General features: G+C 33.1%; 1 protein-coding gene across 3 annotated transcripts in view; it reads right to left on the bottom strand.

Annotated features, from left to right (window-relative positions):
* Nucleotides 1-24891, bottom strand: part of OXCT1 (3-oxoacid CoA-transferase 1) — a 181553-nt gene that overhangs the window by 73260 nt on the left and 83402 nt on the right. For all 3 annotated transcript variants that reach the window (XM_074282586.1, XM_074282587.1, XM_074282588.1), the window contains 6 exons: nt 21940-22047; nt 19430-19541; nt 6496-6590; nt 4527-4575; nt 1178-1250; nt 249-324 (listed from right to left, as the gene is read on the bottom strand). In XM_074282586.1, coding sequence (XP_074138687.1) covers nt 249-324; nt 1178-1250; nt 4527-4575; nt 6496-6590; nt 19430-19541; nt 21940-22047 — 513 coding nt within the window. The remainder of the gene's footprint in view (nt 1-248; nt 325-1177; nt 1251-4526; nt 4576-6495; nt 6591-19429; nt 19542-21939; nt 22048-24891) is intronic.

Here is a 24891-nt window from a genome sequence, read left to right as displayed (position 1 = left end):
AGTTCCCTCATTTTCCTGTTGAGGAATCTGAAGGCCTAGAGAGAATTATGTGACTTACATAGATTTACAAATATGTTCTATTAAGTAGCAGATCCACAGTTTAAAATTAAATCTTTTGATCCTTTGACTCAAAATCCAGCAAATCTTTCCATGAGAGCAAAAATAAATCTATTAAACTGTAGAAATGACTATTCTGATGGAAGTATAGATTAGAACTTTAAACAATAAAAAAAATAAAAGCTACTTACTGGAATCATCCAATTGGCCAGATCACCAAACTTTGAAACTTGCATCGCTCCTAACATTGTTAAGTCAACATGGCCACTGTTAAAAGGGAAATACATATAATTAATATTTGCCACTAAACGAGCTTCAGGATTTTCATGCCCTTTGTTGGCATATCATATAAAGAATCACACACCATGTTGGAGTTGGAAAGTATGTGTGTGTGTGTATGTGTGTGTGTGTAATCAAATGCTAAATTATGTGTTCCTAGTAGAGAAGCTTTCTATTTTTGCTGCAGTGAAGCTATTCTACCAGGAAGAATAAGAATTTCAGGGCTGGAAAAAAGCTTAGATATCTTTAGTCCAATCTCTTTGTTTTATAAATGAGAAAAGTACTAGAAAGGAACAAATAAATTGCCAAAATAAAAATTAATAATTGTGGATTCTGTGTCTTTACCAGTAGTACTAGTTAAAATTTCATTCCAAAGATATGTTATTATATTACACATGTGTGGAGAAATATTTTAATACTTCTTTAAATGTAAGGTTTTATAACCAACATTTTCCTGTGAACAAACAAAATAGGTAAGTACATATGGTTAGCTTTTTTCTGGGAGAATCAAGAAATACACAAAAGACCATAAATAGGAGATTTGCTTGAATAATCAAGAAAGAGCCTGAAAAAACTGTTTCTTTCCAGTTACAGATACATTTATATGCAATTCATTCTAGAGTTCTTAGATAAAAAGTAACTTGTTAATTATATAGTAAGCTGAACATTTCAACTCCCAATATTCAATCAAAATTATTTCAGAAGCTATTGTTGAACAAATTCATGATAGTTTTACAGCTGTTAAACATGTATTCTGCTTTGCAGTAGTGCTAATATACTTAGAGAGTGACTCAGCTCATTCTACCTCATGTGAAACATGAGGAGTTCGGTTATTACATACCCTCTAATCATTGCAAATGATTCATCACTGGAGAAATACGAAGCTCCTGGAAGAACAGTGACTGTTTCCTTGCCTGAAAAGAAGTAGGTATTAGATTTTCTAATAGAGAAACAGTATTCACATTACCAACAGAGGAGCTACATAATTTTCTCACTTTTTTTCCTCAAAAAGATTTGATTCTTGGAAAAATCAAAATACTATTGGAATGCATTTTCTGGCAGAGCCTCAGAGTGGGCAGCTAAGGATGTTTAGTGGATGAAACCTGTTATGCCAAGTGTCGATCATTAGGAAAGGTGAGACATGTGAGGTGAAAATATGGATGACATGAACAAAAAATTTAAATAGAAATATATATTCTGGGGTGAAATTATTGAGAAAAAGATCTATATAATAATATAGGAAAAGTGGTTTATCTAATTACCTAATATTTACAACCCCATAGCCCAGAGGTGTACTGATAAATATTTAACAACTGCAGGGGAAGGGGAGAATAAAGGGGGGGGGGGAGTGAGGGGAAAGGAAATGTAAGGACCTACTTTTAGGTTAATTTAAATCAACAACTATTAAGCATAAAAAATTTCTTTCTTAAGTATTAAAAATATACTTTCTAAAGTATAAAAATAAATCAACAAAAGAAGTAGCCAAAAGCTGATTTGTAGTTTGCTGATTTCCTATGTGCAAATGCTCACATTGTAAATTTAATAATTAGCTAGCTGAGCTGGCTATAGCTCACTCTATTCTACAATTCTTTTCCAAAAAGCTTACTGATTCCTTTCTTCCACTTTCTGGCTTATCCCACTAAAAACAACTCCAAAAAATTTGACCTTCTAGATAACAGATTTTTTTAAAAATTTATTGTATTCTGAACTTAAGAAATAAAACAAGCATTTCTATAACATAGAATAGGAGAAAAAAAAGTGATTGTACATGAAAATACAAATTATTATGTGCAATTTGCTATTCCTTTTAAATAACAATAAAGATGGTAATTATCTCTCCTCCCTTCTCCACTCCTGGCCAAAAAATAACTATCAATAGATACAAATATGTATATATAGATTTAAAAAACTATTTCAAACTTTCTTCTACTTAGTTCTCTTTCTGGATGAAGATAGCCTCTTTCTTCAGATTTAAAGCAAAATTACTCCAAGAATAGATCATTACTATCTTAACCGTCTTCATAGGACTTCCCCAATCTATTTTTAAAGGCAAGGCATTACATTTTCTTCAGATTAATATTTTGTGAGACCTGTGGAATATGACTTTTTGTTATGTGTATGTCATGCAGAGTTAATATCTTAAACCTTTTTAAGTCAAAACATTAAATTTAAGAGTTAAGCAGGGAAATCTGATTTAAAGAAAATTGGGCTGAAATGTAGATACTAATCTAAACTACATAATTATTCTGTGTGTGTTCCTATATTAATTCCTTATCTGTAAAAAGAAGCTCAGATAGACTTGCTCTCTCATTAATTCTCCCACCAGTCCTTTGAACAACTAGACTGGTCCATGCAAAGTGCTTTTGGCAATTCCACATAATTCATTTAAATATTTATAAGTGCTCCCAAAATATAAAAAAAAAATGCTATAATCGTTATTATATAACCCTGAAACTAATTATACCCTAGGGGTCTGTTAGTCAACCTGTTAGATTAGGGTAAGAGCTTCCATTGAAAATTATCAATAGGATTATCTAAATAATATAAGTTTCCCTTTTTAGCACAAGGTATTCATTATTTTTCCATAACACTTATTTGATGTTCCCTTAACTCGAGGTTGCCTTAAGAAACTTCTGTCCAACCAGAAAACAAAAAGCAAAAATTCTAAAAAAGATTTTGGATACAACTTCAGAATATTCAAAACAAACATTTGTAACATGGTTTTCTACATTTAGTATTTGTTCCATAAATTAGTCTAAAATTTATATATACTTATATATATATACATATATATATATATTTTAACATATGTAAATCTCATACATAATATACAATTAAATATATTTTATACTTACATGTATTAATTATATATCATATACATATAACATATATAATTAAATATATTTAAAGTGCATTCATATATACTTTGTGTGTGTATATATATTAATCAGAGAATTTTAGAACTGGAAAGGATCCTGGAGATTATCTAGTCCAATTTAGCTAGTTTAATGAGTTTTCAGAGATTACTTAACAAAACTGGTGGTGATACTGAGTTCCTTCTTAATTTCAATAACCTCAAGACAGAAACACTTAACTCCTGTTACTAACAAAACCACTACTTTTCAAGGAAATATGGGTTTTCATTAATTCATGACTAAAACCATAAAAATGGAATCATTCATTTGCACAGAACTCACTAATATCATAAATTAATTAAGCCAAGGAGCAAATATTTTCACAGATCAAGGAGCCATTACCAAAGGACACATTTAAATTAAATTATATTCTTGGTTAAATGTCATTGCCATGTGTCTTTGTAGTTTTTGGAGTTGAAGTGTAATAAGTTAACTCTAACTACTGAGAATAAGAATCTATTTTCCTTCAGAAAAATTCTAAATGCCAAATGTTGGCAGCTGGTCTTCATGGTCATCTGAAAATGTGAGGCAAATATTTACTGCTTTGGGGGAAAGGTTAGATGAGGGAAAATCAACCCCATCCCATATACAGTTTGCAAACTGAACGGGAGTCACATAAAAATGTATGAATGAAGACACTACCCTCTGCAGAGAAGCCTGGTTAATTTCTTTCTATCACTTTGGTATACAGACTGTTGGTAGATAGAGCCTAATTCTTCTCAGGTTAACCTAAGGTTGGACTAAAATGTAAGGAAGGACCAAAGAAGACATTGTTAGAACTCTCCTGAACTTGAAAGCAGAAGAACCAAATTTGGTGTTAATATTAAGAAACCTGATAAAGTCTCTTCGGGAAAACTTTTAATTAATAGACTTCATTACAGTGAATTCTTCCATTGGAGGATGAGCTCCTTAAAAGCAAGAACTCGTCTTTGTTTTTCTTTGTATCTTCAACACTTAGCCCAATACTGGCACACAACAGCTCTTTAATAAATACTAATTGCCTGATTTTACCTGGGAAGAGAGATCCATGAAACTACTCTTTCTTACCTCACACTATCTTCATCTTCTAACATGAAGGGTAGAATACAATCTAAGAGGCCACTGTTATTAAATATAAAATGAAATCACAAAGAAATAGTCTGAAGAAATCTCTCCTCTCCGTTATCTTCATTTTCTAACATGAAGGGTAGAATATAGCCTAAGAGGCAACTATTATTAGGTATAAAAAAATCACAAAGGAATAACCTGAAGAAATCTCTCTGTAAGTAATTTTACCTGCATTAATCAGGTCTGCATCAACTTCGTTTTCTAATGGATAAGGACCCTATTAAAAAATATATAATCTCATTAGATAAAAGAGACATTATGCTGAACCATTCATACTGAGAACACTATTATACATTACCCAGAAGAAATTTCTAATTGATAAAGTTATGAGGAATTATTTCTAAAATTTTGCTTTCCTTAATTCAATAGGTCCTTTACATGAATATTTATGCATAAATATAGGCAACAGAAGAATCTTAGTGGCTTTGTGCTGTGCTTATAGTTATTAAGACCCAGCAAATCCTTCCTATAAAAATAATCATGACTTTAGATAAATCTCTTAATTTCTACTAACCACAAACAGTTCTCTGAGACTTTAAAATCACAGATGTTTGTAATGAGTAATGAAAGGTGTTGGAGAAAGCAATTAGGTTCCCCGTGATGAACAAAGAGCTCTACAAATATTATCTCATTTGATACAGACAACAACTCTAGAAGTTAGGTATTATTGTCCCCATTTTACAGATGAGAAAACTGAGGCAGACCAAGATTAAATAACTTGCTCAGTCACAAAGCTAAGAAGTTTCTAAGGTCTCATTTGAACTCAAGTCTTTCTGATACAATGTCTAATACTCTGTATTTACTCTGTAATATACTATACCTTACTGATTCTTATTAATACATATTGACTTTTGTTAATATATAATTATTACTGACTTACTATTGACTCTTACTAATATGATTCTTACTGATTTATTATTGAATCTTATTGACTCTTAATATATATATAATTCTTATTGACTTTTGACTCAATATATAACTTTATTAACTTATTATTGACTCTTAGTGACTCCTATTAATACATAATTATTGACTTATTATTGATTCTTATTAATATAAAATTCTTTTTGACTTATTATTGACTTATTAATGTATAATTCTTAAAAAGTTGATTATTCTTTTCTAGCCCAAAGAGTACTAGAAAAAACGCAGAATAGAATCTTTGAGGCAGAAAGGGTAGTTGGCATAGTTACATGATACAATGGATAGAGGCCTGAAGTCAGAAAAATTCATCTCTCCAAGAACTTTAGTTGTATGACCCTAACCAAGCCACTTAACCTTGTTTGCCTCAGTTTCCTCATCTTTAAATTAGCTGGAGAAGGAAATGGCAAACTATTTCAGTATCTTTGCCAAAGAAAACCACAAATAGGGTCACAGAGAGTCAAACATGGTGGAATGGCTAAATATACAAAAAAATGACAGTTAATCAGGCAATTATTAACTTGTGATCCTAGGTAAGTCACTTCACCTCTGTTTATCTCAGTGTCCCCATCTATGAAATGGGTATAATTAACATCACTTATCTCCAAGGTGGTTGAAATCAACTGAAATGATATTTGCAAACCATTAAGCACAGTGCCTGCTACATAGTAAATGTTATGAAACCTGAATATGCTAAAAAGCAAATATAGAAGTCTTGTTGCTGCTGTTGTTCAGTGGTGTCTGACTCTGACTCTATTTTCTTGGCAGAGATACTGCAGTGGCTGTCCATTTCCTTCTCCAGCTTATTTAAAGATGAAGAAACTGAGGTAATCAGAGATTAAATGGCTTTCCCAGCATCTGAAATATCTGGCAAAATATCTGAGGCTGTATTTGAACTCAGGAAGAAGAATCTTCTTGACTTCAGGCCAAGCACATTACATCACCTAGCTGCTGTATTACAGTATCATCAGTAATAGAGGTCATTATGATGACTCAGTCTTGAAGAAAAAAGTAAATTATATTTCTTAGGCTCTGTGTAAATTGGTAGGAAAGCATACGATAAAACATGTTCTAGAAAAAAATCCATCAAACAATGACATAATGTTTTTTTAATGGTACCTACAGGCTATGTTTCAGTTATTTGCAAAATTCACTTATGCTAAACAGCTCCGTTCCTAATGACAATGAAGTAATGGAATGCTATCGTATATCTTACCAAACCCAGGACTCCATTTTCACTCTGTAGATGAACAGTAATGTCAGGACTGATGAAGTTGCTGGCCAAAAGAGGAATTCCTATACCCAAATTAGCTGAAAAAAAACTTGTCAAGGTCCAGTTTAGAATTGAAAAAAGGCAATTATTTCACAAAATCTTCACTTGAATAGGAATGAATGGCAGTCTCCCATAAAGAGCATAATAATTGCATATTTTTAAAAAATTATCCTTAGGGGACTATCTCGTGAAAAATTGAGTTTACCTATATTTTTCCTTCTAGCAAAAATGTAACTAATGTAGTTGCTCAAGGAAGCAGATTAGAGGCTTCATGACCCTTGTAAGGAACTCGTTTTTGTCATATGTTTCCATTTTCATTAAGAGGTTCACACACTTTCCCTGAAATTAAAAAAAAAACCTGCAAAAAACTTTCAATATTTAGAACTCTTCATCAAAAAAAGATTTAACTCTCTAGGTAAGGATTATTAAAAGTTAATGAACCAGCTTCTGTGGTACCTATATTTCTCTTCAGAAGATTTTTTGGCTACATTTAATTCATTAGTAGTAGTATCGTCAAAAGTTCTTAAGAAAAAAAAAAGACTTAAGTCTCAACAAATGCAACTAGGGTAAAATTCAAAGAACTTTCTTTGAGAATCATATCTGTCTCTAATTGCTCTTCAGGCATCTTCAATTTTGTCTGGCTCTTCAGGACCCCATTTGGGGTTTCCTTGGCAGAGATACTGGCATGGTTTGCCAATTCTCTAGTTCATTTTACAAATGAGGAAACTCAGGCAAAGAACATTAAGAGATTTGCCAAGGGTCATGGGCTAGTGAATGGTGAGGCTAAATTGTGACTCAGAAAGATGAGGCTGTTGAACTCCAGAACCATTGCTCTATCCATTGTGCCATCAAGTTGTCTCTTTCTCTCTCTAGAGAAAGCACTGAAAGAATTTTAGAAAAGATGCTCAGAGACCATCTAATGCAAGACACACCTGAAGAAAAACAGCCGTTTTACAACAAATGTGTCAAATTCAAATAATGCAGATACCACTAAGAAAACCACATTTTTACTTCATCTTTTTTCCATTATATTTTTGTTGATTTGTTAAATATGTGCCAATCACAAAAGTGTTAAGTGTGTGGTTTGCAATATTCATAGCAAATGGTGAGCTACTATTTGAAAATCTACTCTGAGGGGAAATATATTCCCACAGATCTTTTAACAATAACTATTTTGTGGGAGTGGAGCCAGGATGGCAGAGAGGACACATGCTTCATTCTGAGTTCCTCTACTACCCTCACTGATGATTATGAAATTCAGCCTCTGAAATAGTGCTTGACAGGTAGAATCCACAAATATTGAGAGTATAACAAATTACCAGCAGAATATGATTTGAAAGATCACCAGAAAATGAATGTATTGATTGGGCAGGAGGAGGACAGTGCAAGTGGGGAGATAGAACATGGAGGCCAGCGTACACTGAGTGGAGCGGGGTGGGGTACAGTTTCCACCAGTGGAGAATTTTGCAGAGAGGGCTCTATCAAAGTGTCTGCTCTGCTTTGGTTGCAAAGCAATAGATCAGCAGAGAAGTTACACAAAGGCAAAAGGTAAAGTGTACCCCAAAAATGCCAGAGTTTCACAGGACCTCGCCACACCTACCCAACGCCAAGAGTGATTCAGCATGAACACAGCGCAGCCACTCTGCAGGGCATGACAGTTGCTCTTTCCAGCCTGTTCACAAAGGCAACCACTGTCCATCCCTATTCTATAGAGGAAGCTTGGAACCTCCTTGCTCTAAAGGCAGACCCCAAGGATTTAAAAAAAATGAGTAACAAAACCAAAGCGACCTCTATATACTATATACTATAGATAGCTTCTATACTGAAAGAGAATAGATTTCCAATCCTGGGAAGACTAATAGCAGACAGTCTCCAGGCAAAACCCCAAAGGGGGATATAACAAGGTCCCCACCACACAAAGCTCTCATAGAAGAAATTAAAAAAGATCTTAATAGACAGCTAGAAGAAAAATAGGAAAAGGAAAGGGAAGCTCTGCAAGAGAGTATGGAAAAGGCATATACTTCATTAAAAGAAAGATTTGAAAAAGAAAACAACTCACTGAAATATGAAATGGAAAAGGTAAAGAACTCCAAGGAAAGCAGGATTTGTAAATTGGAAAAGATAAAGAACTCCCAAGAAATTAGGATTTGTGAATTAGAAAAATAAATAACTCATTAAAAAAAATTGTGAAATGGAAAAAAATTCCATAGAACAAAACAACTCATTTAAAAACTCAATTAAACATATACAAAAAGAAGTTTAAAAAAAGTAAATGAAGAAAATAACTTATTAATAATAAGAACTGAACAAATGGAAATGAATGATTCAATGAGACATCAAGAATCAGTCAAACAAAACCAAAAAAAATGAAAAAAAAAAAGAAAAAAATGTTAAATATCTACTTGGAAAAACAACAAACCTGGAAAATAGATCTAGGAGAGATAATCTAAGGATTACTGGGCTCCCTGAAAATCATGATGAAAAAAAAAGCCTAGACACTGTTTTTCAGGAAATCATCAAAGAGATGTTATAGAATCAGAAGGTAAAATAGCCATTGAAAGAATTCATCAAATACCTTCTAAAAGAGACCCAAAAATAAAAACTCCAAGGAATATTGTGGCTAAATTTCATAACTATTAGACTAAGGAAAAAAATATTACAATAAGCCAGAAAAAAAACAAACAAAATAATTCTAGGAGACACAATAAGGATCACTCAGGATCTAACAGCTTCCACATTAAAGGATCGAAGGGCCTGAAATCTCATATGGAAAAAGGCAAAGGAACTAGGAATGCAGCCAAGAATAAACTACCCATCTAAGCTGAGCATTTTCTTCCAGGGAATTAGATGGACACTCAATGAAACAGGTGAATTCCATTTGTTTCTAATGAAAAAAAACCAAAGCTAAACAAAAAATTTAACCTTCAATTACAGGCTATAATCCCTAAAAGATAAAAAGAACTCTTGAGAACTGTATTTCTGTTATGGCCACACATAAAGAGTGCATGTATGATTTGATTTTACTGTTATAATATAAAAAATGTATTAGAAGTAGAAAGGAGATTGAATCAGAAAAAGGAAAAAGTGGAGGTAAAAAGAGGGAAATTGCATCTCACAAAGTGGCAAAGAAAAACTATTGTATCTGAGGGAATTAAGGAAGAGGGAGGAACACTGTGTGAATCTTTCATCAGATTTGGCTCAAAGAGAAATATCAGACATATCTGCTTTACAGAGAAACTTCTCTTACTTCATTGAAAAGTGGGAGAGGAGGGGCAGCTAGGTGGCGCAGTGGATAGAGCACCAGCCTTGAATTCAGGAGGACCCAAGTTCAAAAAAAAAAAAAAAAAAAAACGGGGGGGGGGGGAGAGGAAAAGGGTAAAGGAGGGAATATAGAAATAGTAAGGGAAAGGTATAAGAAAGTGGGAGGGAATCTAGGGGGAGGGAGGAGAGGGATTCTAAAGAGGGAGAGCTGCTTGAGATAAGTGGTGCTCATAAGTTTAATACTGGGAAGGGGGCTAAGGGGGGTAAGAAAAAGAAAAGCATAATCTGGGAATAATAAGATGGCAGGAAATACAGAATTTGTAATTTTAACTGTAAATGTGAATGGGATGAACTCTCCCATAAAGCAGAGGCAGATAGCAGACTGGATCAAAAGCTAGAATCCTACAATATATCGTATACAAGAAACACATTTAAAGCAGGATGATGGGGGCAGCTAGGAAGCACAGTGGATAGAGCACCAGCCTTGAATTCAGGAGGACCCGAGTTCAAATCTGGTCTTAGACATTTAACACTTCCTAGCTGTGTGACCCTGGGCAAGTCATTTAACCCCAGCCTCAGGGAAAAAAAAAAAAAGCAGGGTGATACATAAAGAGGAAAGACAAATGGCTAGAGCAGAATCTACTATGCTTTACGTGAAGTCAAAAAAACAGGAGTACCCATCCTGATCTCAAATCAAGCAAAAGCAAAAATTGATCTAATTAAAGAGATAAGGAAGAGCACTCTATCTTGCTAAAGGGTAGCATAGATAACGAAGCAATATCAATACTAAACATATATGCACCAAGTGGAATAGCATCTAAATTTTTAAAGGAAAAGTTAACAAAGCTGCAAAAAGAAATAGCAAAACTATAATATGAGAGATCTCAACCTTGCACTCTCAAAACTAGATAAATAAAACTAGAAAATAAATAAGACAGAAGTTAAAGAAGTAAATAGAATATTAGAAAAGTTAGGTATGATAGATCTTTGGAGAAAACTGAATGGAGACAGAAAGGAGTATACTTTCTTCTCAGCAGTTCATGGAACCTATATAAAAACTGACCATATATAATAAGACCTCAAAATTAAATGCAAAAAGGCAGAAATAATAAATGCATCCTTTTCAGATCATGATGCAATAAAAACTACATTCAACAAAAAGCCAGGGGAAAACAAACCAAAAAGTAATTGGAAACTAAATAATCTCATCCTAAAGAATGAATGGGTGAAACAGCAAATCATAAACACGATGAATAATTTCACAAAAGAGAATGACAACGATGAGACAACATATCAAAATTTGTGGGATGAACCAAAGCGGTAATAAAGCGAAATTTTATATCTCTAGAGGCTTACTTGCATAAAATAGAGAAAGAAAAGATCAATGAATTGGTCTTGCAACTTAAAAAGCTAGAAAAAGACCAAATCAAAAACACACAATCAAATACTAAACTTGAAATTCTAAAATTAAAAGGAGAAATTAATAAAACTGAAATTTAAAAAAAACTATTGAATTAATAAATAAAACTAAGAGTTAATTTTATGAAAAAAGCAACAAAATAGATAAACCTTTGATAAATTTGATTAGGAAAAGGAAAGAGGAAAATCAAATTATTAGTCTTAAAAATGAAAAGGGAAAACTCTCCACTAATGAAGAGGAAATCAGAGGAATAATTAGGAGTTACTTTGCCCAACTTTATGCAAATAAGTTAGATAACCTAAGTAAAATGGATGGCTACCTTCAAAATATAGGTTCCCCAGATTAACAGAGGAGGAAGTAGCTTAAATAGTCTCATTTTAGAAAATGAAATAGAACAAGCTATTAATCAGTTCCCTAAGAAAAAATCTCCAGGACCAGATGGATTTACATGTGACTTCTACCAAACATTTAAAAAACAAGTAACTCCAATATTATATAAACTATTTGAAAAAAATAGGGATTAAAGGAGTTCTACCAAATTCCTTTTATGACACAGACATAGTACTGATACCTAAACCAAACAGAGAAAGAAAATTATAGACCAATCTCCCTAATGAGATTCTTAAAATCTTAAATAATCTTAAATCTTAAGTAAAATATTAGCAAAAAGATTATAGAAAATCATTCCCAGGATAATACACTATGACCAAGTAGGATTTATACCAGGAATGCAGAGCTGGTTCAATAATAGGAAAACTATTAGCATAATTGGCTATATCAATAATCAAATTAACAAAAACTATATGATCATCTCAATAGATGTAAAAAAAGCATTTGAAAAAAATCTAACATTCATTCCTATTAAAAACACTAGAAAGTTTATGAATAAATGGACTTTTCCTTAAAATAGTCAGTAGCATTTATTTAAAATAATCAGTAAGCATCATATGTAATGGGGATAAACTGGAACCATCCCCAATAAGATCAGGAGTGAAACAAGGTTGCCCACGATCAGCATTAATATCCATTGTATTGAATATACAATAATACAACATTGTATTAGAAATGCTAGCTTTGGCAATAAGAGATGAAAAAAGAGATTAAAGGAATTAGAATAGGTAATAAGGAAACCAAATGATCAATCTTTGCAGATGATATGATGGTATACTTACCAGAGATTCTACTAAAAAGCTGTTAGAAATAACCATAACTTTAGCAAAGTTGCAGGATACAAAATAAATACACATAAATCATCAGCATTTTTATACATCACTAAGAAAATCCAACAGCTAGAGATACAAAGAGAAATCCCATTTAAAATAACTGCCAATAGTATAAAATATTTGGGAATATATCTGCAAAGAGAAAGTCAGGAACTATTTGAGCAAAACTACAAAACACTTTCCACACAAATAAAGACAGATCTAACCAACTGGAAAAATATTAAGTGCTCTTGGATAGGCCAAGTGAATATAATAAATATGACAATACTACCTACACTAATCTATTTATTTATGCTATACCAATCAGACTCCCAAAAAACTATCTTACTGTCCTAGAAAAAATAACAACAAAATTCACCTGGAAGAACAAAAGATCAAGACTTTCAAGGGAAAATAAAAAATCAAATAAAAGTGACCTAGCTATACCAGATCTAAAACTATATTATAAAGCAGGGGTCACCAAAACCATTTGGTTTGGGCTAATAGAGAAGTTGATCAATGGATAGGTCAAGTTCACAGGACAAAATAATCAATAACTATAATAATCTAGTGTTCAACAAACCCAAAGACCCTAGCTTTTGGGATAAGAATTCACTGTTTGACAAAAACTGCTGGGAAAATTGGAAATTAGTATGGCAACTAATGGCAGAAACTACTCAACTCTTTTCATAGTGGCTAGAAACTGGAAGATGAATGGATGTCCATCAATTGGAGAATGGTTGGGTAAATTATGGTATATGAAGGTTATGGAATATTATTGCTCTGTAAGAAACGACCAGCAGGAGGAATACAGAGAGGCTTGGAGAGACTTACATGAAGTGATGCTGAGTGAAATGAGCAGAACCAGAAGATCACTATACAATGTATACAACTATTCTGTATGAAGATGTATTCTGATGGAAGTGGATATCTTCAACATAAACAAGATCCAACTCACTTTCAGTTGATCAATGATGGACAGAAACAACTACACCCAGAGAAGGAACACTGGGAATTGAATGTAAAATATTAGCACTACTGTCTATCTACCCAGGTTACTTACACCTTCGGAATCCAATACTTAACGTGTAACAAGAAAATTGGATTTACACACATATATTGTATCTAGGTTATATTGTAACACATGTAAAATGTATGGGATTGCCTGTCATCTAGAGGGGGGAGTAGAGGGAGGGAGGGGAAAATCTGGAAAAATGAATACAAGGGATAAAGTTATAGAAAAATTACTCATGCATATATACTGTCAAAAAATTTATAATTATAAGATTAATTTTTAAAAAGTAAAAAAGAAAAGAAAAGAAAAGAAACTATGCATCAACCCACATTTAACACTGTACACCAAGATAAGGTCAAAATAGGTTCATCTAGGCATAAAGAATGAAATTATAAATAAATTAGAAAAATATAGGATAGTTTATCTCTCAGACCTGTGGAGGAGGAAGGAATTTATGACCAAAAAAGAATAGAGATCATTATTGATCACAAAATAGAAAATTTTGATTATATTAAGTTAAAAAGGTTTTGTACGAACAAAACTAATGCAGACAAGATTAGAAGGGAAGCAATAAACTGGGAAAACATTTTTATAGTCAAAGGCTCTGATAAAGACCTCATTTCCAAAATATATAGAGAATTGACTCTAATGTATAAGAAATCAAGCTATTCTCCAATTGATAAATGGTCAAAGCATATGAACAGACAATTTTCAGATAAAGAAATTGAAACTATTTCTAGCCATATGAAAAGATGCTCCAAATCATTATTGATCAGAGAAATGCAAATTAAGACAACTCTGAGATACCATTATATACCTTTCAGATTGGCTAAGATGACAAAGAAAGATAATGCAGAATGTTGGAGGGGATGTGGGAAAACAGGGACACTGATACATTGTTGATGGAATTGTGAACAAATCCAACCATTCTGGAGAGCAATTTGGAACTATGCTCAAAAAGTTATCAAACTGTGCATACCCTTTGATCTAATAGTTAGTATTGGGTTTATATCCCAAAGAAATCTTAAAGAAGGGAAAAGGACCTGTATGTGCAAGAATGTTTGTGGCAGCCCTCTTTGTAGTGGCTAGAAACTGGAAACTAAGTGGATGCCCATCAATTGGAGAATGGATGAATAGGTTATGGTAAGTGAATGTTATGGAATATTATTGTTCTGTAAGAAATGACCAACAGGATGATTTCAGAAAGGCCTGGAGAGACTTACATTAACTGATAATGAGTGAAAAGACCAGGACCAGGAGATCATTATATACTTCAATAATAATACTATATGATGATCAATTCTGATGGATGTGGCCCTCTTCAACAATGAGAGGAACCAAATCAGTTCCAATTGTTCAGTAATGAAGAGAGCCCTCTATACACAGAGAGAGAGAACAATAGGAAATTAGTGTGGACCACAATATAGTATTTCCACTCCTTCTGTTATTGTCCACTAGCATTTTTGTTTTCCTTCTCAGGTTACTGTTACCTTATTTCTAAATCCAATTTTTATTGTGCAGCAAAATAACTTTATAAATATGTATACATATATTGCATTTACATATACTTTAATATATTTAACATGTATTGGTTTACCTGCCATCTAGGGGAGGACCCATCCTGTGTCTAGGGTGGGGGAAAGGAGGAGAAAAGTTGGAACAGAAGGTTTTGCAAGGGTCAGTACTGAAAAATTACCCATGCATATGTCTTGTAAATAAAAAGCTATAATAAACAATAAGTATTTTGCAATGATTTGGGAGTAAGACCTACCTGACTACAAAGTGATACTAATAATGATCAATCATTTCACACATTAAGCAAAAGATACTATATAGAAGGTGGGAGTGGGAGGAAGACACAGTGGTCCACCTAGAACAATCCAGCCTCAGGCACTTATTAGCTGTGTAACCCTAGACAAGTCACTTAATCCAGTTTGCCTCAGTTTCTGCATCTGTAAAGTGAACTGGACAAGAAAATGGCAAATAACTCTGCCAAGAAAACCCCAAAAGGAGTCACAAAGAGTAAGACACAATAGAAAATACTTGAAATGTATCTTTCTTAGGGTTAGATATTTTGTGACATCTCCCTAATAGACTCCAAGATCCATGAGGAGAAATGTATTTAATCTAAACCATATTTTACCCTAGCATTTAGCTTAGTGAGCTCCACACATGGGGAATATATAGTATAAGTGGATCATGCATTCGTGGGGGTCATATCTAATTTAACAAATAGGAGATGAAAATTTAGAAAATACCTGAAAAGCTAGATATTAGAATAGATTATTTCCTAAAGACTCAAGAATTCTATGAAGTGGTGAGCCTGTCCACTTTGTTCAACTATATGACATGATCATAAATTTAGTACTGGAAAGAATCTTTAATAAGTAATATTTAATTTTAACCTTTAATAAAGTCTACTTATTTAAACTCATTTTACAAAAGAGGAAAATTGAAGCTTAAAAGTGTTTGCCAAACAGCAGAGCCAACATTTGAATCTTTTAACTCAAAACCCATTTTTCTTTCTACCATTCCTATATGACCTCCTCATCCTTGCACAATTTATTCTGGTTTTATTTTTATATCATTTTAAAATTATAATATTTTTCACAATGAATCCAAATGGCTCAACAAATTCCACAATTCATATTAACTTCATCACAAACAGTATAACCCTGTAAAAATTTATGATACAACTTGTAATGAGAACATGTCTTATTGAAATATGAGCCCTATTCTACTTTGTTTTTGTTCTATTATTTGTCCTGTACTTTAGCTCTATTCAAGTCAATCAGATACTAAGGTGAAAACAAAAAAGTAAAAAGTCCATGTATTTTCTATTTAAACACACTAGTTATTGTAGGAGGATCACTTATATCTTCTGGCTTATGAATGTCTTCCATGGGTAGCAGGGTTACAGAGAATACTGAGTACCCAGATGCTATTGTTGCCTTCTAATTAGGGTTATTATACAATCAGTTCTCAATTATCTATGGCAAATCATTTAGACTCCAACAGCTGGGGCTTCAGAAAAGGCACAATATTATATTTACAGCTCCAGAAGCCCCCCGCTCCAGTGTTGATTCTGATTGGAGGTAGAGAAAGTTTTAATGATGGTAAAGTTCAGGAATAACAGAGAATGTGTAGAGAGGAGACAAAGGGATACTCTCCATAAACAAGAATATAACCAAAATGTTCACAGCTCCTAACAGAAAAGAGAAAGGCTGGAGAAATTTACCCAACTTATATAATTTTAATAGTTAAATTTTCATATAACTTTAAAAAAATTTTTCCTTCCCTTCCTCTCCCCTCCCTTGCCCTATATATTTAATAGTAATGCCAAGTGATGCAAAATAGATTTGTAGTTTTGTGCACAATCATCTTTTTTCTACTATATTATGAAAATGCTTGTTTTATTTCATAAATTAAAAATTACCTAAATTTTTTAAAAGAGTGGGCATCAAAGAGCTCATATCATTTGTCAGTATTGCTCTTCTGCTTTTTCTGCATTCTAAATATCTCTCTCCTCATGAAACACATATAAATTTAAAAACAAAATTGCTACCTTTATATCTTGTTCATTCATTTATTTCTCTTTTCTGTGTGCATGTTTTTAAATAACTTTTTATTTATTGCCTATTGCTTCTTCGATTCTTCCCATATTTACATATGATTATACACATAAGAAAATGAAATATTTATTTGCTTTGTAAAAAAAAAATTTAAGAACTTTTAACAGTTAAAATTTCAGTAAAAGCTTTGTTACTTCTTAAAACAATTGCCAATTTTGATAATGCTCAACATAATCCTATTGATACCTACTTAGCAGACTTTGGCATCATTACTTTGAGAAAATTGAAGCTAAGTCTGTCAAGATCACCACAAAGCTTCCAGTCTGGTCCACAAATTCCATCATCCCTGAATCCTCACTTTGTCTCACCCCACATAACCAATCAGCTGTTAAGACTTATGAATTTCATTTCTACAATATCTCTTATGTGTCCTCCCTATTCAAAGAAACACCACTGTATTTCAAAACCAAAACCTTCATTCTTTCCTGGACTTCTTCCTGCACTTATATGATATCCTTAATTTCTCTCTACACTTTCTGCCCCATTCCTTTTTTCCAAACTGTCCTTCAGTCATCTACCAAAATTATGTCACATCACATCAATCCCCTGTTCAAAAAACTACAATGGTTCTCTTTGTACTATGCAAACCTTAAACACCACAAAAATGCTACTTATTATTAGTTCTCAGCCTTCCTTAAATATTACTCCCTATTCATATCCTAACCACTTCAGTTAAAAATGAACTTGGCATTTTTCCTCACATACACAAACATCCCACCTCAATATTTTTTCACTGGCTATCTACCACATCTGAAATCTATTCACTCCTCAAGTTTGCCTTGGTTTTCTTTAAAGCTCAGGACAACTTCTGAATGACAACTTTCTACATCTGCTACTTACTTCCCACCACAAAAACAAAATAAAAAAGCTTAAATTATTTTTTATTGTCTTAACTATATGTATATTAATAGTCTGTAAGCTCTCTGAGGACAGGTATTATTTTGTTCTTAGTGTTCACATTCCCAGTGTCTAATGCAGCGACTAGAACAGAGTAGGTTCTTAATAATTGCCTGATATTTGATTAATTTAGAGTTTGAAGCACAGTACTTACACTGCTAGATTAAGGTGATCTGGGTTTGAAACCCTGCTTCAGACTGTTCCTAGTAACCACTAGTAAGTCACTTCCCAGATATTCAGATTCACAGGAAAACAGATCAGAACTAGAACTGCCTCAGGCACTAAGAAGCTAAATGACTGACTTCAGCCAATATGTTAGAAGAATGACTGAAGCTACAGATCACTATAAGAGAAAAATCCTGTAACTGAAACTACAAGACATGTGCTTGTTAAAATTCCTAATTGGAAATAAACAAAATATTTGCAAGTATTCAGGAGAATGATCTTCTATTCTAAAGAAAGGACAATTTAAATAACACAGCATTATTCATTACTCATGAAAAATCAAATAAAAAAATGAGAACATATTCCAAAAAGCAAAAGCATGCAAGCTATGAGGCAATATAAACTCTAAAATTAAGCTTTGTCATCAATTTGAAAATAGAGGTCTTTATCAAAAGAAAACTATCTGAAGCCTTCTTGCCCTGAAAAACCAAAAGTGAACAAAAATTAGGCTTGCAAGTATGCCAAACAACAAAAACATAAATAAGTACAATTATCAAGGGAAAAAAATCAATGAAATCAATTTTGTTATCTTTGTAAAAAAGAAGACTTTGAGGAATAAAAGAAAAGAACAAAGAAGGATCACCAAGATACAAGAAGGACCAAAGTGTGGGCAGCTAGATGATACATTAAATAGAGCACCAGCCCTGAAGTGAAGAGGACCTCAGACATGTAACACTTCCTAGCTGTGTGACCCTGGGCAAGTCACTTGACCATAGGACAATAGACTTTAAAGAAAATTTTAAAATTCCAGCTAAAGGAAAGAGGAAGAATTTAACTAATTTTTCTCACATTAGATCCCATGATTCCCATCAGTGTATTAACACTATTCATAAGGGGGATAGCACAATGGGAAAATGCAAAAATGGGGAGAATGAATATAAAAGAGAGAAGAATAGTGATTTACTTCTACCTAGCATATGGATGAAGAGAGAAGGTTCTATTCCCTTACCAAGAGTTAGGGCTAAGAAAGAACAAGATAAAAGTAATAAAGAGAAGAGAATGGGCATGTGAGGGGTAGAAAAAGGTTCTCTACCTTCAAAGGAAGAAAATAATTTGTTGTATACAAGAAGTTAAATACAAATATATACAGAATAGTGGAAGTTGTAAAACACTACTAAACCATTGAGCCATCAAATTAAAATAAAGATTTTTCTCTTTTCACACTGGGCAACCAAACCAAGTGGCTATATTTTTTATTTCATAATTCCCAACAACTAAAGGATACCATACATGCCATCTTCAAATTCCAGGGCTGCTCGCTTGATGATCCTTTCTCTTACATTATCACCAGACTTGGATTTAGCTTTACCACCATCCTTCTTTCGAACTGACAGACGCTTTAAAAACAAGAAGAAGTTAAGGTTCACACCATTATTATTACATCTTGCATTTTATCATTGATAAAAGATAAAATTTTAATGAATGAAAAAGGACGATACTATAATCTCTGAATTAGAGATGACATTATAATCTCTGAATTAGAGATGACATTATAATCTCTGAATAGCCTTAAATTCAATTCAATTTAAATTAATATTTATTCATTAAATACCTGTTGTGTACAAAAATGTAAGACCAATGGTTAGAGTACCAAGCCTTAAGTCAAAAAGACTCATCTTGACTTGAGTTTAAATGTGGGATACTTACTAGCTGTGTGACCCTGGACAAATTTAAGTTTAGTTCTTCATCTATAAAATGAACTGGAGAAGGAAATGCCAAACCACCCTAGTATCTCTGCCAAGATCACCCCAAATCAGGTCATGAAGAGTCAAACATGACTGAAAAACGTGTGCAAAGCATTGTAGTAAGGAGGGATTAAAAAGATAAAAATGAACTAGGAAGTATCTGCAAGGAGCTTTCACTCTACTGGGAATATAGAACACATACACAAAGAAAATATAAAATTCAACATAATTTCAAAGGGGATAGTGGTTGCCTAGGTTTCATGCACAATGGCAGAGGAAATATGCTTTGAAAGAATTAGAAGTCATATTGGGATGGAGGCAAAGTCAATCAAAGAATATACATATATGTATATATATATATACATATATATACATATATATATATATGAAGATATTTGTATTTCCTTTTTTAGAAAGTATTCCCTTTTGATTTTATTAATTTGATGGCCATTATTGTTATTATTTTAACATGTCTGACATGATTCTTCCTTATACTGTGAGGGAATTAAATAGCATAAGTAGGAATGAAGTCACTTTGGTTGTCCCTATCCCTGGGGCAGTCAGGAATTGATCATCAAGAGCTAGGGCTAAAGCTCTTTTCCTTCACTCCCTACAAATAGGACTCAAACCATTCTATGGGAATCAGCTCCTGCCCTATAAGAATCATTTTTAAAAACCCAGCAAATGGAACAAAGTGTAAATCCATAAACTCTTAATTAAGTGCCCACCCTGTGGAAGGCACTGTGCTAGATGTTGAGTATACAAAATTAAAATTAGTCCCTATTCTCAAGGCTTTTTAGAGTCTACTGTTTAAACTTCTCTGTGTGCCTTTAACTGCTATTTATCCTATCCTTTTCCTCCAATCCTTGATGATTCTTGGCCTGTACTTTTCCTGCAGCCTCTCTGGTTTCCCTTACCCTCTGTTGCTCTAGTGAATTCTGACCAAATAGGAAGCCTGATAGCTGTGTCTGCCTCCCAGACTCATCTTCTCATCTAGCCTTAATCAAGGACAGAATTCTTTCAGTTTGGGATGCTCATCATGGACTCAGAGAAATTATTTTTAAAAACAAGCAAATGGAAAAATTGTAAGCCCGATAATCATGGCCATAAATATAAACAATCCAAAAAAAAAAAAAGTGTGGTGGAAAAGGTAGCTTGAGATGCTTATTATGGACTTGGAGAAACAAACAGATGGATGAACATACAAACACACACACACACACACACACACACACACACACACACACACACACACACACACAACTGCTGCTGAACAGAGATGGATTTCTCTTTGCTTCTAAGCAAAGGTGACTGAATTCTAGCTGAAAGGTTAGGGAATGGAGGGAAAGAGGGAATGGATGTCCTTATCTGCAATTGGTCAGGAAACAGAACAAAACTATGGACTTCCTTCATTTAAGAACCAATGAACCTGTACCATTCATTATAAATTTCCCCAATGCTAAAAAACAGGCACTGAAGGCCAGAGGACTTAACAATGGTTTGCCTACTTTACAAGGTTCTTGTGCAGACAGTATTTCATGAGCACTATATCAATGCAACTTATTTTTATGTACATAACTTCACAAATCCAGATAAGAAACTACATGATCAGTGAATTCTTATATCAGAACTGCTCTCTCTTTTGCAGGCTTCTGCAGGAGCCCTTAACTTGAGGTCTTAAAATATATTTTAAAACCAGGATTTTGAAAATATATTTCCTTTGTAATCCTATTTATTATTTTCTTATTTGCCAAATGTTATTTTGAGAAGAGATCCACCACAGGCTTCACCACACTGCACAAAAGGTCCTCCCCTCACACATACCATTTTTGAGAACCACTTTTAGAATTATATTAAAGTTTCTGATGTGATGAGACAGCACTCAGGCACATAGAGAATCCTGATTCTTAGACCTGAGGAGTACACCCTCAACAAACACAATAGGACATGAATATGCAGCCCACATCCCCCAAAATAAGGGAGTCTGGCTACCTCCCTCTCTCAATGCCTTGTAACCACTTGAGTAAGACAAACATGTTGAGTTGATTACCTCAATTCTTTTTTCATAATTTTTTCCTTTTATAAGGCGATGAACATAAATCTTAGGAATATGAATATCTTCTGGAGCAAATGACCCAATATCCACAATTTCTTCAACCTAGACAGAGGGGAAAAGTAGTCATCAGCTAAGAGGATTGTATAGAGGGTTACTTTTTTTTTTTCATTTTTTAGAAATTTTATTCAAGTCTCTAATATTTTTAGATAGTTATAATTTATTTTTTATTTAATAGTTTTTATTTACCATATATATGCATGGGTAATTTTACAACATTGACAATTGCCAAACCTTTGGTTCTAATTTTTCCCCTTCTCCCCACCCCCTCCCCCAGATGCCAGGTCGACCAATACATGTTAAATATGTTAAAGTATAAATTAAATACAATATATGTATGTCCATACAGTTATTTTGCTGTACAAAAAGAATCAGACTTTGAAATAGTGTACAATTAGCCTGTGAAAGAAATTAGAAATGCAGGCGGACAAAATTAGAGTGATTGGAAATTCTATGTAGTGGTTCATAGTCATCTCCCAGAATTCTTTCGCTGGGTGTATCTGGTTCAGTTCATTACTGCTCAATTGAAATTGATTTGGTTCATCTCATTGTTGAAAATGGCCACATCCATCAGAATTGATCATCATACAGTATTGTTGTTGAAGTATATAATGATCACCTGGTCCTGCTCATTTCACTCAGCATCAGTTCATGTAAGTCTCTCTAGGCCTTTCTGAAATCATCCTATTGGTCATTTATTACAGAACAATAATATTCCACAATCATATACCACAATTTATTCAGCCATTCTCCAACTGATGGACATACACTCAGTTTCCAGTTTCTGGCCACCACAAAGAGGGCTGCCACAAACATTCTTGCACATATAGGTCCCTTTCCTAGAGAGTTACTTTTAAAGCATAAAATTAGTCTCCACCAAAGTTGATAATGTCTATGTATATTTGAACATACAAAATTCTTAACAGAAAGAGATAGTAAACCAAATTTTTGGATCCCAGAAATGGAAGAATCACAAATACCAGTTCACATTAATGTAACACTTCACAAAATGCTTTCTTCATAACAACTGTGTAAAATATATAGGAAAAGTATCAATGCCCCCATTTTATAGATGAGAAAACCAAGATTCAGAGGTCACAGAGACTAAGAGCTGGGAGGAATCTCAGAAGCAATTTTTCCAAACTGGAGCTGAACAATTAAATAAGTAGTCCAGGGTAATAGTTAAATATTAGAGCCAGATACTGAATACAGTACTTTTGACTCTTATTTGATTACTACTTCTACTACATTGGCCACACACTGAATCTACAAATTAACTGTTAACATACATTAACACATATGTAGAACTCTGGTTCTACAGTTTGGGATTATGCCCAATAAGTCATTAAACTGTGTATATCCTTTGATTGAGCAATACCTCTACTAGGCTTATATTCAAGAGATCAAAGGAAGAGGAAAAAGACCCAGAGTTAGGAAAATATTTATAGCTACTTTCTTGGGAGTTATCTATATGGTACAGTTTGATGGAATGCTGCTTATAGAATCACAAAAACCTGAGTTCAAATCCTGTCTTAGATATTTATTATTTGTGTGACCCTAAATAAGTCACCTAACCTCAGTTTACCTCAGTTTCCTCATTTGTAAAATGGGATAATAATACCCTCTTTTTCATTTCAACAATATTTTTGCAAATACATGTAAAGATGGTTCTCAACATGCATATTTGTAAAACTTAAGAGTTCCAATTTTTTTTCCCTCTCTTCCTTATCTTTCCCTCCCAAAGGCAGCAAGCAATATGATGTAGGTTACACATTTACCTTCATTTTAAACATATTTCCACATTAGTCATTCTGTAAAAGAAAAATCAGAACCAAAGGGAAAAACTATGAGGGGAAAAAAATCAAACAAACAAACAAAAAAAAAGTTAAAATAGAATGTTTCAAACCACAGTCTCTATAAGCTCTCACTAGATCCTGATGGTATTTTTCAACCCAAGACTATTGGAATTGTCTTGGATCACTATATTGCTGAGAAGAACTAAGTCTACCATAGTTGATCATCACATAATTTTGCTGTTACTGTGCACACCCACTTTGAAGAATAGCGCTATTGTCAGAGTCAAATGAAAAAACAATTGCCACATTGCCTTTTTCATATTAAGTATTATATAAACATTAGATATTATTATTATTTTGTAGTAATAAAGCACTGGATACTTAGGTATTATCCATCAGTTGGAGAATGGCTGAACAAATTACAGTATGTGAATATAATAGAATACTATCAGGACATATGTACCATAAGAAATTATTAAATAGTTCCATAGAAACCTTATAAGACTTACAAGGAGAGGAGAATCAGGAAAAGTCTTTTAAAATAACAACAACATTGTAAAAAGGAGTGATTGTGAAAGACTAAAGAACTCTGAGCCTTGATTACAGGGAATTTTGTCAGGAAATGATAAAATATGCAAAAGGATCCATAGATTTCTGGAAATGGCCAAAGAGGGAATAATTTTTGTCTGACAATGAATTTTTGTTACAAGGATTTGGGTTTATAAGGATTTTTTTCCAGTGGAAGGTGAAGTAAGAGGGAAAAGAAATGAATACCTGTTAACTAAAAAACAATGAAATTTAATAAAAAATATATATGAAAGGCAAATATTCTAGAAGTATAGCTGTGCATTAAATAGTATGATCTGAACCTCTGCCATTAATAACTCAAATGTGCAAAATGCAAAGCCACATTCTTCATAACCAAACTTCTAAAATTAAAGAGCAAATTTTATCATACAAATAACAAAAATCAATATTAACTCTAGTCTGGACAATTACAGTTTTTTTTATTTAATTAAAGCTGTAGATCTCTGTTTTTCACTTATAATTGAAATTTTAAAATTACTTTCCCACTCAAGATTATTTTTCAGGT

Source organism: Sminthopsis crassicaudata, chromosome 1, assembly GCF_048593235.1.
Source record: "Sminthopsis crassicaudata isolate SCR6 chromosome 1, ASM4859323v1, whole genome shotgun sequence".
Lineage (NCBI taxonomy): Eukaryota > Metazoa > Chordata > Mammalia > Dasyuromorphia > Dasyuridae > Sminthopsis > Sminthopsis crassicaudata.
This window is presented reverse-complemented; position numbering and strand designations above follow the sequence as displayed.